The sequence below is a fragment of the Dermacentor variabilis genome, chromosome 11 (genome assembly GCF_050947875.1).
Source record: "Dermacentor variabilis isolate Ectoservices chromosome 11, ASM5094787v1, whole genome shotgun sequence".
NCBI classification, from domain to species: Eukaryota; Metazoa; Arthropoda; class Arachnida; order Ixodida; family Ixodidae; genus Dermacentor; species Dermacentor variabilis.
This window is the reverse complement of record NC_134578.1, coordinates 47,396,013-47,413,506: the sequence shown is the minus strand read 5'-3', so window position 1 is coordinate 47,413,506 and position 17,494 is coordinate 47,396,013. Positions and strand designations below refer to the sequence as shown.

The window sequence follows — 17,494 nt, the reverse complement described above, 5'->3', positions numbered from 1 at the left end:
ATATCCGAGAGGATTCGAGGGCCGCACCTATGTGTTGCCGTGCGTTCAGATCTTGTTCGAAAGCCTAAACTGTCACCAAATCTTCTCTTTCGCAAACATAAAATGGGAAAGAGCAGGCAACGTATTACGCACATCAGCAAGTATGATCCGCGTACATTAATATATTCAGTCAGGTTATTGAGAACGGTAGGGTCGTCGCTACGTTGTAGAAAAGGTATACTTTCAAAAGAATTGGTGTTTTCGCTTTGAGTATCTTAATATTAATGATAAAACTTACAGGCAAGAAGTCAAACATAAGGCGGTTTGGCCAGACTGGTTGATATATAAGTAGTAGTAGGAGTTGATAAGTAATAAACGTGTTGCCTTATTATAAATCCTAGCTGTCTTTTGAACAGATATGGCGGGTTTGCACTAAGACGCCTTCACAGGGAACTCAACGTCCCAGTTCCCGCAGTAAGGATTTATCAATGCGGCAAAAATCGTCGTACGAAGTACAAATTAGCTTAGTATACAGAGATTTAACACCTTTCGCTTTCCTAAGTCACTCGTAGAGCTCTCCAGTTGGATAATTGTACGAGTGACTTGGGAAGAAATGTTAACTAAAAAAAATTACTGCCAGATATTTCATCTCAGGATGGCTGTCGAGGGTAATGCGAATAGCAATCGAACAATGTATCGACACACCATATTCCTGAAGTTACGTTTACTTAACATGCGTAGTGGTAATTAGTGTTTCATGTCTTGGCTCTATGCCTTAGTGCCCAAATACTTTCTACCAAAAGAAAAAAAAAACGTCGCACAAAATTACTCACTACGAATAGGGAGTGAGCACGATTGCCAAATTACGTCGTAAGACCCCTGCTAGCTGTATATCATAAGTTAAGTGTACAAGCCTTTTGTAACGCTTGAATAAATGTAACTTGTGCATTTGATGCCGATACGCCCTCTACGCACGAGACGGTTGCCTCCTTGATAGAGTATGCCCGATTTTCGTTTCTATCCGTACTGCCGGCCCAGCGAGTATCGCAGTATCCATCAGCGACATCAGAAGTGTGTCACGTGGCAAACGTGTTCCTCGGTCGAAATCTTTGATATCGTACGTCTTTCGTGTGAATCCAGTCTAGTCATAAACTTGCACAGGCTACCAGTCTCTTGGTATTTGCATCCCTAGCGGCCGCTGTCAGTGACGCTAGGGTTTTTAACGAATGCGGGGACTGTAGCGTATATAGGGAGACTATATGCGATACTCCAAACAACCATGATTGACGCTTCAACGCTGAAATAAAAAATTTGGGGTATAACGTGCCAGAATCACGATCTCATTATGAGCACCCTTCCCCCCCCCCCCCTCCCACTCCTCCACCGCAGTGTGGTACTCCAAGTTAACTTTGACTAGCTGAGGTTATTTACAGTGTGCACCTAAATCGACAAATAAACGGTCCATTGAAATGTGGCCTCCGGGACCAGGGTCAAACGCACGGGCTTGACGCAGTAGCATTACTCCGTAGCCTCTGAGCTTCGTTGCTGGGCTTTGCGCATTGACGTCTGTCGAGCTTTGCTCGCCAATCTTAACGCTTCTGATCTTGATAGCAAACTTGTCCATTCGCACGCAGAGCATGCCCACTCCGACGTTTTCACTTGTCCAACACGTACTAAAGAAAGCTTTGCACCCTCTGGACCTTATCTTGTCCCTCAACATTAATCGGCACGTATCTTGCGAGTTTTCCCCCCCTTCCTAACACTGCGAAGCCGGTGCATACAGGTCACGAACGCGATACGCATTGTCAGCATGACACAGCATTCTTGACAGGAGAGTGTATAGTGAGCGCAAAGTTTTTTTAAGAAAGGAAACGCAAGCAATATAGATTATTGTTGTTTGCGGACAAGATACGTCGCAAAGGGTTTTAACGAGTGAACTCTCCTTGACCTGTGATAACATATCTAATGTTTGAGGGCGAATCATTATCACAACGTTCCCAGTTTACTTGTACCACTCCCAATGCTGTGTTTTCTGGCGCGGCTGTCGTTGTCGTAGGGCCTAATTTGTTGGCGGGGCTCACCACTTCACGAGCAGCCCGCTCAAGCCCTGAGGGGCGGCTGTGCTGTGGTTGCCACTAAGTAACGGTTTCCGGGTGCAGAGAAAAGCATTTTGCTGTAAGGATTGCTTGTATCGTGCAATGCTAGTGTTTACTTTTTGTCATATTAATGTACAATATTCCAGCTGCTTTCTGTGGGCTGAGAGTTGGGAGCGCCTAGCGGCGCAATTTCTATAACGTTTACAAAACGTGATATGTCAACACTACCATCATATTGTCTCCTTTGTTACAGGAATAAAAGCCCAGTACATGGCTGAATAGGAACGTGGCATTGTTAAATTATTTCACATTCGCTATACAATACGTGCGTTAAGAAATACGATGAAGTTCAAAAATGAAAGAGCAGAGGGCTGGCAGAGGGGGAATGGCATGCCGAGCAACGTTACCGGGTGCCGGTAAGCGAAGTGACGCCACTGATCATTGGTAAAAATGCTCAGATGTATCACTGTTTGCCCCCTCTGGGTGGACAGGCCCATTCTCAGCAATAGTGGGCTAGAAATATATATTTCCTTCGCGACTCCATAGCCAGTAGTATTCTCAGTGTTAACGCCATTCAACAACTGTTAAAGTGACAGCGTTAGGCACACCGTGTCCCAGAAAATACGGCGTCGGTGTCGGCATTGACGGAGCTCTCCTTGAGCGAAAATTACCGTTTACATTTAGGCATGTGTATGTGCCACGCCTTGCTACATGACACGCTGTATATACGGGTCATGTTTTACGCCACCTTTTCATTAAAGTTACTCATGCCATGTCTTACATTCTTGACAAAGGTATTCCTCACGATTTCGAGAATGATAGCCCAGAAACAAATATCATGAAAAAAAACAGCGACAGCACACGCCTTTCATGTTAAATCCTCTCATATTGAAATAATAAAAGTGCCAAAAAAATGACTGAAACCTGAAAGTGAAGTAATTTTTTGGCACCCCTGTACACTATCTCCGGCATCTGCCAACTCAAGAGGCCGCGTTTCTACCACAGAGCTCGCCTTCGTGCATAGCGTTCGCCGTCAGCGTTTCCCGGTAAACATTACCGTTACATAAGCTGCAGTTTCCGGGAAGTGTGAGAAGCAGTCGGGGATCTTTGAAGGCTATCGAGTTCCACTCTTAAAGGCGAAGCTTAAGCGTCCTCCAAATTTGTCATCACACGGTGTCCTCAGCGTGATGGAAGCAAGCCATTGCAAGCTAATCTTGCTTCTGGCGAAGGAACCGTCAAACACAAAAGCCGTTTTTGCTTCAATAAGGAAGACCACAGTTTATTCTCTCCACAGGTGCAATTGCAGCAAGGCTGAGCATTGATGTTCTTCTGGCAATAATGCACAGACTCTGCAATAAAACAAAAATATTGTTGCGCGTTGTGAATAAAATCAGAGACAACAAATATTTCCTGCTTACTTTCACTGCTTTCTCAAATGAAAGATTGATTGTTAGAGCACCATTATGCAATATGGCCCCCATTAACAACAATAGAATTGTACGTATTCTTTTTCATATGTTGCAGTATAGGCGTTCCTAAACACCGCCATATCAATCTCTGCCGATATTTTTGTTAGTATATCTCATTTGGCCTCGAATCTTTACAAACGGTATATTAGCTTATCCTTATCCTCAACCGTCTTCCAACATCAAATACCTAGTTTCGTCTGCGCTTTGACCTTTAATTGGCATTCTGCTGGTTCAGTAGCATTAAACGGGGTTCATTAAATGCTGTGCATTTTATGCTTCGCTAGCGTATGTGTTATAGTGACGTCATCACATAAACAAAGTTGTATATATATATATATATATATATATATATATATACCCAACCTAATGGGAAACCACAATGGGTATGCAGTACACGTTCGGGAGAGCATTCTCCCTGAGCAAATAGGACTGTTGACACAGAGAACCAGGTAGCACCCGCCAACGCGTTCTCACACACGCAGCGGCACCATTGGACTCTGTCATCAAAACCACGCTGCGACAAATAATCGTGCGACAAATAATCGATGCCCTGCAGCTGCTACTGTCCGGTTTAAATACGCCAGTGGCGCTAACAGCGGCAAAAATTATGAACGCCATTGAGAGTCTCCTGGCTACATTGCAGTAACTTCTACGTCTGCTCGCTAAGATGACTGTGCTGTGGTGTGAAGTGCACACGTACACAATGCACAGAAACAGTATGATGTGCAGCCCTCATCGTATTTGCCATACCACCACCGTCCTTCCTATACCCATCCCGCCTCTGATATTACCCAAACCCTTTCCCCAGCGTGGAGTAGCAGGCTAGAGACACTTCACTCAGACAGACCTCTCCACCTTTTTGTCATTAAACATTATCTCTCTTTCTCTCTATCTCACACACACAACATAGCCCTTTAACCTACACGTACCCATCTTTAGTAACAGTTATGGACTGTGGGGCTCGTCGGATATGGCAACGTCTTTTCTGCAAGGTACCCACATTTAGCCGAGGTATCCACCACCGTAGCCGCCACCAGCCTGATGTCCGTGAGAAGATTGTCCGTAGCCGCCCTGGTGTCCGGCAGCGCCACCCTGGAACCCGGACGATCCCTGGTTGTGTCCGGTACCGAAGTTCTTGCTGTCCGAGGCCGAAAAGCCCGAGCTGTGGCTGTAGCCCTTGTTGTCATTGTAGGCGTTCACGTTCCTGTTGGAAGCACCGCCGGCGAAACCCGCGGAACCCTGGTTGTGTCCAGCAGCGCCTTTCTGGAATCCAGCCTGGTGGCCGCCGGCCTGAGAGCCGTAGCCGGACTGGAAGCCTCCGCCGTATCCTCCGAGACCAACATGTCCCAAACCAACGCCTCCGAGACCAACGCCGCCAAGACCGTGTCCTATACCGGCACCGTAGCCGCCGACTCCGAGACCAGCGCCCAGAAAGCCACCGCGCGCCTCTACCTTTTCCGTCTTTGTAGCTTCCTCAGCGTAAACGCTGCCGACTAGGAGGGCGCAGAGAGTGGCGGCGAAGGTCTGCGTTTTGAAAGACGAATCCGCCGTTAACATTATTCGGATTCAAATTGCCTACTGAAGCGTTTAACTAACAATTAGTTTGACGTAAGATACACTTTAGAGTAGCGAAAAAGCAATCCCACAAACAAAAAATTTAATCACTGTTCGCCACGGCACCGCGAGGTTTTTTAAATATTTTTAGCCTGTATTCACGATTGCACGATGAGATTACGCTGTGCAGCACACTTTCCTTAAAGGATGGCAACGCTCGCGACTCCTACAATCTTAGACAGTAAGCGTTCTTGTGGAGCAACTTCTACCATAAGCCTCATCGTTGCTGCCCACGGCATTGTCACTTGGGTGGTCATTTGGACTTCGCACCATTTTGACAGTGTTTTGCCCCTGACAACGGCGCGATTTACTGACACCGGCCAGCCATGGTGCTGCGGCATCTCGGGAGCAGCCGATACCACTGCCCCTCCTTTTTCGCGCTTCTTGCTCGTGAGCCATCTTGGTCTTCACCGGCTCTGGAGGCGATAGTCGTGCCGCTACAACTATTTTGGCCCATATGAAGTATATGTCATAACGCCGCACTAAGGATGGCTAGAATATAGACACCCTAACCACACTACCCTTATTATATACTATTTTTTGTATACTACATTTAGACGAACTATGATATTGAAATTAAAATTAAATTTCATGTTCTGGTTTTGCAGCAAGTTGTGCATGTACGCTTTCTCTAATGTAATACCAGGCATTTGGGTAGGTTGATGCTTCAGTTTTGTTCAGGACCTTGGCCTTATGTTCTATTTCTAATGGTAGCCGAGTTAGCTGGGCAACTAGTGGACCATTCTTGTTGTGAATCGCGACATGGTAGGACTAAAAAAGTTATGTAACTTTAGGCACGCACATACTAGCGGCTCCTGGCCCTGATAAAGACGGTCGTCTCCAGCCGACCCCCTCTTTCCTATTATGCCACTCGGGAGTTGAAAAGCCTAGTTGCAGGGTAAAGCTCCAGTAATAACTTGTGTATTGTCATTAGTTGTCGCTAACATAAATCATTAGATAGAAAGATATATAGAAATATTATACCGTGACTGAGAACTATATTAAGGCAATAATAATGGATCTACTGTTATAACATTGCAAATAAGAATGCACCGTAACAAAACTGCAGAGTTTAAGGATCTTAAATATCAAGCTGTTCACGGTTTTATGCATCGGGTGAAAGAGAACCGACAATGATACTGTAAACAACTGACCGAACGCAAACTCACCTTCATGTTGGCGGAGGTTGGTGTCTTCTGACAAGATCTTTTGAAGATGTGATTCCTCGTTCCAGAGTGGGTATCCTTTTATACCGGACTCGGGGGAAGCGTCGAGCCTTCAACTCAAAATAAAAATGCCACTCGACTTCGCAGACTTAAAGGAAGTCACGTGGCAACGGTTCTGAGAGTCCGTCATCGCGGTTACTTACCTGTTGCACTCTTAAGCAGGAACGAGAGTAGGCCGCGAAGCTCGCTTTAAAGTTTGAACCAGGAGTGGCTTTCCCAGAGGTTTGCGCCACTTCCGCGCATCCCCGTTCCCAGGTTGTCGCCCTTTCTTTCACTAACTTTTCATTGTTTTTTTTCAGTCACCGTTGCACTCGTGATAGAGGGCGCGGGGTTTGTCGCTTTCATCGGATATGCATGAACGTTAGAGTGCTACACCTATATATCGGCATGGGTCCGGAATCTTTTTTTTTTCGAAATCTTAAAACGGTTGGAAACCACGTTTGTTTTTCAAGCAAAATGAGAGGAAGAGCAGATAACTTATTATGACAGCCGCTATTTTGAAGTATGATACGCTTACTTGCTTATTCAATCAGACTCGTTGAGAATGGAAATCATTCTTACGTTGTAGAAAATTTATATTTTGAAAATAATTGACGTTTCTACTATGACTGTCAGTGATTGAGATAGCGCTTCTTTACTTTTCAAGAGCAAGGTTACGGACAATAGGTCAAACATATGGCAGTTTGACGGAAGTGAGTTCATAAGAGTAAATATAAGCTGATACAAGATAGAAGTGTTGCCTTGCTATACTTAGTAGTTTTTTGGACTGCCTATTTATTTATTTATTTCTTCTGAGAGGGGGAGGGTCTAGCACAGATTGTTGATGTGTGACAGCTATGATGTTCAAGTGAGCGAATTCACAGTGAGCTCAAAGTTCCCGTTTGTGCACTAAATATTTGTCAAATACGACCAACAACACAACACACACCGCAGCAGATATTACGCTTTTCGTTTTCTCCATTCGCTCTTAGTGGCGCAGGTTTCTGAGTCTTGTCGTATTTCTTTATATGACTTTGTATCTAATAGCGGCTTGAATATTCGCCTCCTTGAGTATTTTGACGTAGTATAAGAATTTGAAATGATACACCAGGAACAATTAACCTATATTAATTTTCGCCTCTTGTCAGCGAATCAAAATTGAACCTTTAGGTTGGCGTACATCAAATTGAGTGTGACAAGCTTTTGATGTAGATGCACAACATAGTAGAGAGAGAGAGAAAATAATGCAAAGAAAGGCAGCGAGGTTAACCAGAGGTAGTTCCGGTTGGCTACCCTGCGCAGGGGGAAGGGTTAAGAGGGATAAAAAGAGAAACAGAGTAGAAGGGGGAGATAGAAAGAAAGGGAGACAAGCACGAACAAAGCGCGTACACTACAGAGCGGTAGGGGGCGGCATTCTTAGAGTCTGCCGTGAAGCCCCGTAGACCGCAAGAACCTTACTAGCGCGAGTAAGGCCTTCAACGCGGATGTTCTTTCGGAGCATTGGCCTAAAGCTTTAAGGTCTGAAAGTGGACGATTGTCCAACTGGTCCAGTACTCTGCACATCACTTGTCTCTCATCATTGTATCGCGGGCAGGCACAGATAATGTGTGCGAGCGTCTCGTCGGTGTTACATGTGTCGCACGTGGGGCTGTTGGCCATTCCTATGAGGAAAGCATAGGTGTTTGTAAAGGCAACGCCTAGCCACAGATGGTAGAGCATGGTCTGTTCACGTCGTAGTAATCCAGGTGGGAGGTGCATCCGTATGTCCGGAGACAATGAACGCAACCGACACATCGTGAAAACATTTGAGTCCCACAGGGGCAAAGTACACTCACGGGACATCAATCGCAGTAGATAGTAGATAGTGACACTGCCCAATCTGGCGCATAGGTCAAGAACGGTGCAGTTCAAAATAAAACAAGAAATAGAAAGGGATTCAAACGAAGTTTGAGGATAGGTAAATTAGAATCAAAGGATACATTTTAGGCAATATATTCATGAAAATGAAGGAATGAATGAAGACAAAATTATTATTCATTTTCTGCGTATTTTAATAGAGTGTACGAAGTCCGCAGTAGGTTTACACAGTGTCTTCAGTGAACTAGGCGAGGCATTTTGGTTACATTGGGCGAAAGTATAGGAAATGTTTTGTATTATGTGTAAGCAAAGTCATAGCCGGAGAGTTATAGCCGTATTTTACGAAGGGTGCAGAACTGAGCTTGCAGTGTTTGAACCTCATCTTCTACCAAGAGTAATATTAGCGAAAATTGGGGAAACATAATGGCTAGTGTGCCTGTGCACTTAAACATGTGGATTCACTACGGCCTTCGCAGTAAATCACTTATTCGATCGCTAATCAGATCAATATCAGCGTGTTTCGAGAGCGACGTAGAATTTAGCTATAGCTGCAGTGGAAGTGTAAGAGCGACTAAACTCAAATGTGATGCAAATGGGTGAAACTTAGATATGGATGATATGGGTGAAAAGTTAAATGTGGGTGAAGTATGGCCTTTGCTAAAACAAGCGGTCGAAAGTTTTATATGGCAGAAACATTTAAAAATGGTGAGTCACGCAAGTGATGTTTTAAATTGTGTGGTTTAATTACAGGCAACTCAAATTCTCTATGCCACTGTTAGAAAAGAAGGGCTTTGCTAGGAATTTATCTGGGATTCCACAAAGTTTTACAAGTCTGCTGTTTCGTTAAGCAACGTTTTGGAGACAATGGTTCTACGAGAGATCACTGGGTGTTTGATGCATAGAGGATGTGATGTTATGCGTAGAGAACTGCTACTTTAAACAGAGTACTGACCGTCAACAGGAGCAACTTGGGTGGTTTATAGAACAATAATGAGTGTTCTGCTCTTTAGTATTTCCTAACCACTTAAGGGGCTTATAATTTCAGCATCATTTGTTATGTTTTTAACAACTTCTCAATGTTTCTTTAGACCTATAAACCACACAGTGGGTTCAGGCTCTGATTTTGATGGTTTACTTTTGGCACAACGCAATTAAAAGTAGATGTATGTTGAGTTTGATCTTATTATTGGCACTTAATTTCACGTAATTGCTCAGCGACTGTCGTTTGATATTTAATACGGGTGACCGAGCAAGAGGAGGAATTTCCCTGATGTTCAAACGAAGGCAGTAACCCTGGGGGCTTGGTCACTCCGACTGCGCCGTGTTTCTTTGGAAATGATCACAAATAATTTTTCCCCTTTCTTTCTCTCGCGCACAGTGTTGCTGCTGAACACGAAAAACTGAACTGAAGAGACCGCCTGCAATTCCGATGTAGTTAAAGCAGACCTTGCGGCGTTCTCTAGCAATAAACGCTGCGCGTGAGAAGAAAGGCGAGCTCAACTCCAGGCATACCCGTGTGTCTGCGGTCTGCGACACGCCTTCTTCGCGAAAAGACAGGAAACTGGATGGCATCGACCTGAGCTACCCGCGCATTAACATTCACAGCCCGTTCGCTGCATCATGTCCGATAAATCTTTCCCGCTCAAGGAACGATGACCTTGCCTAGCACATTATAGTGCGGCAGTTCCCGACTTTGGTGACGCGAACGCTTTATGAAATGTGACCTAGTAAGTTAATAGTTTGGGACAGTTGGTGAGTCAGCCTGAATATATTTAGAGCGCTAGACTACACAGGGAAAGAGACGAAAAACAAGAAAAAACACAGATTTTATCAGTAGGCTTCGTGAAAGTCAACAAATACTCGTAAATTCACCGTACCAGAACGTCTGAAGCAGTGTTCCGCCAGGTCGAGCCTTTACATCGCTTTAAAAAAAAGTGCCTTCAGCCCCATTCGTTTTCGTTGTGAACGTTGACATCAACAAGTCATCAACATCAACAACAAGAAAACGAATGGGGCTGAAAGCACTTTTTTTAAAGCGATGTAAAGCCTCGACTTGGCTGACCACTGCTTTAGACGTTCTGGTACGGTGAATTTAGGAGTATTTGTTCACTTTCACGAAGCCTACTGATAAAATGTGTGTTTTTTCTTGTTTTTCGTCTCTTTCCCTGTGTAGTCGAAGCGTTTGCCCCAGACAAGGCTCCTCTCTCTACCTGTTTTCTTTGTTTGCTATCGTTAAGACTACCAATCACACATAGGAATGTGTTGCAACTAAATTAACGGGGCACTGAGGAGGATAATAAGTTATACTTTGTCAATACCAGAAACGTCAGCCTTACCACTAACGTTGTTTGGTAGGGCAATTGAGGAGGTGCAAGAAAAAAAAATTCCCCAAACGTTAACATAAGGTTTCGGCACTATAGTCCTTCATGTGATTTGAACTAGAGAACTTCATGTACTAAGACATTACAGTTGATGGATTATTGATAAAAGAGGACTATGCCGCATCGTACAAGAACAAGAGACTAATCCTCATGAGTTTCTTTTTTCAATTTTTTCGTGTGCCAAAACTAGCCCATCCATGCGACTATACTTTGTAATCCGTGACCCCATCAAATGTGCCAACACACCACGGTTCTACGCTAAAACACAGAAAGGAAAAACTTGCTCTGCAGTATCTCCGCTAATAAACAACCTCTCTTTCTCATCGAACGTGTGCACGCCGAATCTTGAAAAAGTACTTTCCTGGGCAAGACTAAGTTGTTGTCGCTTTGAGGCGCCTCTTTAAAGGAAGTGACATTGCTTTTATGTTTCCCAAGAATGGAACTGACGTCACCAGAGTTATCCCACGACAACCGAGCATGGCTTCATGCCATTGGCATTAGCTATGCATGCAATTGGAGATGCGCGGAGTCGTTTTACGAGATATTCTTCAAGCTTACCTGCCATCATAAGCTAAATTTTCCGGTTTGAACGATTCCTGATATTCTAAGCGCTCCAGCACTGAATATTTACCATTGGCTAATCTATATTTGTTTCTTCATCGTCGCTTTTTGTTGATGGGCAAATCTATCCAATGTATATAATAGTGCTACCTCTATGGTTATCAGGATTGTAAAGGATCTCCGAAAAAGACTGACATTTGTCTCATTCCCTCTAGGTCAGCCAATACGATGAAGTTCTGCAGTATAAGTTAGACTCATGACCAAGAAAAGTCAGGTTTGGTATGATGCTATTCCTTTTCGTACGTGCTATTCCTTTTCGCTCTTCGTCGGTGGTCCGAGTGGCGCCCGGCCCACGGTATCGCCGGTATAGGTTGGCAGCGAAAGGTGGGTGACCAGAAAGGAATAGATTCAAGCAAAACAAATACGTGCATTATACCGACCCGGATGCCGGCGCGTTAGTATTAATCCAAGAGGTACTTCATTTTATGTCAGCATCTATGTGCGCATAAACAACGTTTACTATTTACCTTGTCGCTGAGGCAACTTTCGTCTTCGCTGTGGCTGAGTATAAGCACTTATTCGTGTTCCTCACCAAATGTCAGTGGCGCCGTAGTGTAGTAGCCACTTGTGATCTTCCAGGCGTGTGGTGTCCACTCGTCACTCATTAGAGATTTGGCCTTCTGAGAGAGCGAACCTGAGGCCGATGTCTGTACTGTCCGTGCAAGGATTAGCACAATTTTTGGAATAGAGAGCGAGAAAGAGAAAAAGATAGACAAACGCTCACTAAAATAAATATAAAAGGCGACCCCTGTGGCGCTTCTGGCGAGGTGCCTAGATGAGGTGGATAATTATCCGCTCCTTAACTGAAAAAAAAACATTACGAGAATGGACAAACATGGGACATAATTGAGTGCCTTGCGAATGTAAAGATAAACAAACTTATGGAGACTTTCCGATGTTAAAGGCACAGTGTAGCTCACAGTTAAAGGAAACGTCGAATTAGCACCTCTCATATTGTTGGCACCAAAGCCGCAAGCAGATACTGATCACCTGCTATAAATGAGCTCTGCAACTTGGACTCTCAAGGGCAGTATGCCCACGGAAGACAAATCGGAGGGTTTGTATGCCAAAGAATTCGACCCGATGGTGAAGGACAATGGCAATAACTTAGTAAAACTGTTATTACCATACTTTCTTCACAGCCGGCTACATGCATCTAGCTGAAATCTTTATTTGATATACGGACTCCAACATGTGTGTGTATGTATATATATATATATATATATATATATATATATATATATATGTGTGTGTGTGTGTGTCTGTGTCTGTGTGTGTGTGTGTGTGTGTGTGTGTGTGTGTATACTCAAAAGTGGTCTGTCGAGAATATGGTCGCTGATATTTGCATTCTTTTTCTTAAGTCCATGAAATTTATCGCAATCATATGCCCCGCGGCAAATCTCATGATTTTAAAAAAAGGAATGCAAATATCAGGGACCATGTTCCTCATGTACCACTTTTGAGTATGTGTATAATTCTGAGTCTGAGTTGGATCGGTTCAGCCTTCGAAAGAATGTCCGTTCGGAAACTTATGCGTCACGCTGGGCATTATATGTCCCACTTGGGTTAAAATGGGGCTGTCATAAGCTGCGCATTACATATTTCAGCCACAGGACGAACGATATGCTTTAAAGACTCATTTCCAGTGAAAGGAAGGCCGTTCGCCATTGTCGTGGAAGCCTTTCTTTTGGTCCTTTCTTAACGTTATTCTATCTACTTCCGACCCTTAATTACCTGCGAGCGGTAAACTCTGTGCTCAGATCAATCATAACTTGATTGCGGTGCTTTAATTATTATTGAAGGACATATGACCAGTGTGTGTTAAGGAGATAGGTTTTATTGGCTATTTAGGTGCCTCCAAGAAATCAAATGATGGCAGGTCACGCCGATGACGGAGTGGTTAAAGAATGAGGAAGACACTGAAAAGAAAAAAAAAGAAGTATTAGCACGTGCAGCTTTGATTCTTTGCTCCCATTCCAGGAAATCAAAAAGACCATCCTCCTCCCGTCCCTCCCCATTTCCTGGTCACAACGCTATAAGTTTAAGAAGAAACGGAGGAAGAGGTGCGCCACCAACTACTGGTTGAAGCTAAAGGAAGAGAAAGAAAGGCGCAGGCAAAGGAATATCGTATCCCATCCTGTCGAGCCCTGCTTCCTCCGGACCTTACACGGCGAGATTCCATGGCACTTGCTAGAGTAACAACGGGGACAACAATAACCTCAGATGTGACCCATCGATGTCGACAAAGACAAAGCAGTCGTACAGCTTGGGCTGACGCGCTCGGACCAACGAGGGAACGTCCCAAGTGCTCAATATGAGTATGTGACCTCCAGACCGCATCAGTTTTGAAGCGCATTTTGTGGAAGTGGCATGCGTTGGCCTTCTTGAAGTCGCAGGCTCTTCATGTCTCTCCGTGGGGTAGACGGCGAGGTCTATATAAGAAATGGTGCACATGGACTAGCAAGCTCGTCTACAAAAGCCTCCTTGGTTTTATGAGGAACAATGAGCTTTAAGAATTCGTTTAACCCTAAGCTCAGAGGCCCCGCTAAATTTCTTTCTTTTTCAATTTTTTTGGTTTTAATTGCTGTAGTTTTTTGTAAAGACGTTCAATCCCTATAGCTCATTAGTTGAATCGACTTGAATAGTCCGCTTGCTCGACGAATGTCGGTGTCAGATAAAAATTGGCGGTGAGCTGTTGTTAATACCTAGACAACAGTGTGTAAGTAACGCTATACTTTTCCCAGTTTATGCGTACACGCTTAGTTTAGGTTTATACGAGTACAGTTGGCCTCATAAGATTGAGGGATGCGGGTTTAAAGAAGAGTAGAAGCTCAGCCCAGTTTCGGCTAGTAGCGGGTAAAACGGTACAATATAATATTTTAACGGGGACGCAGGAAGCATATATATGGCGTATTTACGCACTCTATGACAAACAAAACCAATACGGCTGACAGAACATTCGAGATTCCCCCCTCCCCCCCCCCCCCGCACACACACACTGCGCCCAAGATCACTCTCGTCTTCCTTGAGTGAGCGATTGCTTAGCCGCATTACTTTGTAACAAACAGTAGTATGCCGATCGCGTACACTACTACAGGTAACAAATATGAAATCCACGTTGCGTGCTCAGCATCGAAAAGTATTCTTTTTTTTTCTTCTTTTCACACACGCGGCCGCGTAAAATTCTGTCATAGCATGTATACATATAGCGAAAACATGCGATGTATAACGATGCGTCTGAACATCGTTGTCGGGCTTTTTTTGCAGTCCAACGTTTCGTGCAAGTTTTATGCAGAACTTCCCGCATTTATTTGAGTTTGGAGTAATCACCACATGGTGTTTAATCATGAAGCAAGTAGAAGGAGCTGGAGGAGGCTAATGGAGACGTGTCGCACTTCAAATTATTTGTGTATATTTGACTTGGAGTTATGCATTTCTAATGGGTTTAGCGTGTTCACTGCCAGGATGCAACTGTGCGCGCTAATATTCAGTGAAGCCTCCAGTGTTAATTCTCCTTTAAAACTTATTTATAAGCCCATTTATAAGTTTCAAATGTACCAACGAGCTAAATTTTTCAAGCCTTCTGCAATTCAATACTTCTCCTCATTGCACGCTTTTGTTTGTAACTGTAACAGCAAGCAGCCTCTCCAACATGAAGATGGTAGTTCTCGTATATAAAAAGAAGGAGAGGAGGTGAATAAAACTGATCGTGCCATTTAATAATAAAATTCTCCTACTATTCCAATAAGTACTCATCTTGTAGTTAACAGCGCAGAAGCGTTCCTTTGAGCGATGCGAAAACTGGTGCACCGCCCACCTTTAGCCGTGGTATCCTCCGCCGTAGCCGGCACCAGCGTTGTGACCGAACGACGACTGCCCGTAGCCGCCCTTGTGGCCGGCCGCACCGACCCCGAATCCGGACGAGCCCTGCTTGTGTCCGCTGCCGAATGTGTTGCTGCTGCTGGACGAGAACCCCGAGTTGTGGCTGTAACCCTGGTTGGTGTTGTATGCGTTGACCTGCTTGTTCGAAGAACCGCCCGCGAAACCCGATGATCCCTGATTGTAGCCGCCAGCGCCAGCCTGGTATCCTCCCTGATAACCGCCACCCGAAGAGCCGTAGCCGGACTGGTAGCCGCCGCCGTAGCCGTGACCGCCGCCGTAGCCATGACCGCCGCCGTAGCCGACGCCGCTGCCGTAGCCGTGACCAGCGTGGCCGACACCTGTTCCATATCCGTGGCCACCGGCTCCGATGAGTTTAGTGCCAATAAGTGCAGGGCCACCGAGACCAGCTCCGCCATAGCCGCCGACACCGGCACCGTAGCCGCCGACTGCGAGACCACCGCCCAACAGTCCTCCACGCCCTGTGATGTCCTTGTCCTTCTCCTTCTTGGGGGCGTCCTCAGCAAGGACGCCGCAGGCCACAAGGGCAAAGACCGTGGTGACGGGGAAGAACTACGGTTTTGTGGAGAGATGGAGGTATACGTATGATTGGTAGGCACATTTCGCGAAAATTTTCAGATCTGTATTTTCTGTCTTCCGACACTAAAGCCATCGCAAGCAACGGTTGCATAAACGAAATAGACGGCTAAAAAAAACTTCTAATGGATGTCTGCTGCGACGAGTCCAAATATTTTCCTTCCAGTTGTTTCGGAAGCAGGACACAACTGAACATAATAAACAGCGACTGATATTTTGGTCAGTTGCCATTGTAAAACACCACTGTATGTATGCGTAATATATATGTATGTAGGCACTGCACACACTCTTCTTTCATGTGACATTGTACGTATTTGTATTATTAGCCTTGAAGTGTTTCCGCCGCTTAATAATGCGTAGTTTTATCATTCACTTTTCGCTCTTATGACACTTTGTGTACTGTATTGTACATGCAGTGTTTATGACATTTATAATGTGCCATTTTATAATGTTTTCTTTATCTGTGCGACATTCTGAGACACTTCGATGCCCCTCATCGGAAAAGAAGGAACTGGCATTATCCATTAGTGCCCACATCTTATTTATCCATGCCAATAAAAACTCTCCACTGAAGCTTAAATGCGCGAGTGCCCCCAGTGTTGCATGTATCAATCTTGTTAGATCAATATTTGGTGCTAATTACACTAAGATGCGCATCCGCCCCGCTCATTAACAAAAACGGTTCTGACTGACTGACTGACTGACTCTTACCTTCATAACTGTCTTTGTCCGAGTACAGCGCTGAGGCCTTCTCTGGAGTTTTCGGGATTCTTCGCAGTGAAGAACAGTGTCGGGTCGGGTCTCGTTCTCAGTGTAGCCCTGGCTCATATTTTATACTAAGTGCAGCGGAAACGAGGGGTGTTAGTTTCGAAACAAAAATTTGCGGTGCAGCCGCAGGTCCATAGGAACTAACGCGGAGGCGCGGTTCGGGGACATGATTTGTCGTTATTATTTACCTGTCGAGCACCCAAAGTGCAACGACTTGTCGTTCGCGAATGAGACGCCATGTCACGTTCGGGGCGCGTCTCTAAACGCCGTGTTTCCCACAAGATTGCGTCACTTCCGGTCCGCCACTGCCGTTTTCCTGTTATGAGCGCCACCCGCAACACCTCGCGCTGAATAACTGGCGAGGAACCGGGCGGGCGGGGGGGGGGGGGGGGCATGTACCACAAATCTCGATACGATTCACGCGTTATCTGCATGTTAACAGAGTTAAAAATGTCCCCATCTCCTTTAAATACGAAATAGTTCTCTGACGTCTTCACAACAAAACACATTTCGAGGAAACCATCCATAAAGGATGTAAACTATTTGTACATGAGTCAAATCGTCATTAGTTCCGTAGGAAGTTAATCGCCAATCAATAAACCTTAAGACATCGGAATGTGCGGGAATAGACGGCGCAATAGCAGAGAAATTTTCCAAAACAATAGTTGTGTTTCTAGCGTCATTTTCTGTCAGCTTTTCAAGCAGACTTTATCAACCGGTGCAATACCGCGCGAATGGAAAATCGGAAAGGTGATACCCATCTTTAAAACTGGCAATAAATGTATCGCTAGGAAATACCGCTCTATATTGTCAATCAGCGTTGTATGCGAAATTCCTGAACGTGTCATTGCCTCTAATATTTGTCAGCACCAAGAAGACACTCACGTTTTCCACCCTAACCGGCATGGCTTTAGAACAAGATTTTATTGTGACTCCCAAATCATCGCATTCCAAACAATTTATTTATCTATATCGATGAAAGCCTGGACGTCGATAGCATATTCATGAACTTTGCTAAAGCCTTCTAA

General features: G+C 44.8%; 2 protein-coding genes across 2 annotated transcripts; both read right to left on the bottom strand.

The window, feature by feature from the left end:
• Positions 1-3,322: 3,322 nt before the first annotated feature.
• On the bottom strand, positions 3,323-6,391 carry LOC142563928 (uncharacterized). Its single transcript, XM_075674657.1, has 3 exons — positions 6,328-6,391; positions 4,545-5,068; positions 3,323-3,424 (listed from the first exon to the last, which is right to left on the bottom strand). The coding sequence occupies exons 1-2, from the start codon at positions 6,331-6,333 to the stop codon at positions 4,547-4,549; spliced, it is 528 nt and encodes a 175-aa protein (XP_075530772.1). The 5' UTR covers positions 6,334-6,391; the 3' UTR covers positions 3,323-3,424; positions 4,545-4,546.
• A 6,664-nt stretch (positions 6,392-13,055) lies between these two features.
• LOC142563239 (uncharacterized) lies at positions 13,056-16,526 on the bottom strand. Its single transcript, XM_075673791.1, has 3 exons — positions 16,410-16,526; positions 15,040-15,674; positions 13,056-13,141 (listed from the first exon to the last, which is right to left on the bottom strand). Exons 1-2 carry the CDS (start codon positions 16,524-16,526, stop codon positions 15,042-15,044), a joined length of 750 nt encoding a protein of 249 aa, XP_075529906.1. The 3' UTR covers positions 13,056-13,141; positions 15,040-15,041.
• Positions 16,527-17,494: the final 968 nt, after the last annotated feature.

What these genes read in the sequence shown, in the direction of transcription:
- LOC142563239 (XM_075673791.1), bottom strand. Translation starts at nt 16,526, where the DNA reads ATGAGCCAGGGCTACACTGAGAACGAGACCCGACCCGACACTGTTCTT. An exon ending in GGACAAAGACAGTTATGAAG is followed by an intron (nt 15,675 to 16,409) that starts GTAAGAGTCAGT and finishes ACAAAACCGTAG; the next exon opens with TTCTTCCCCGTCACCACGGT.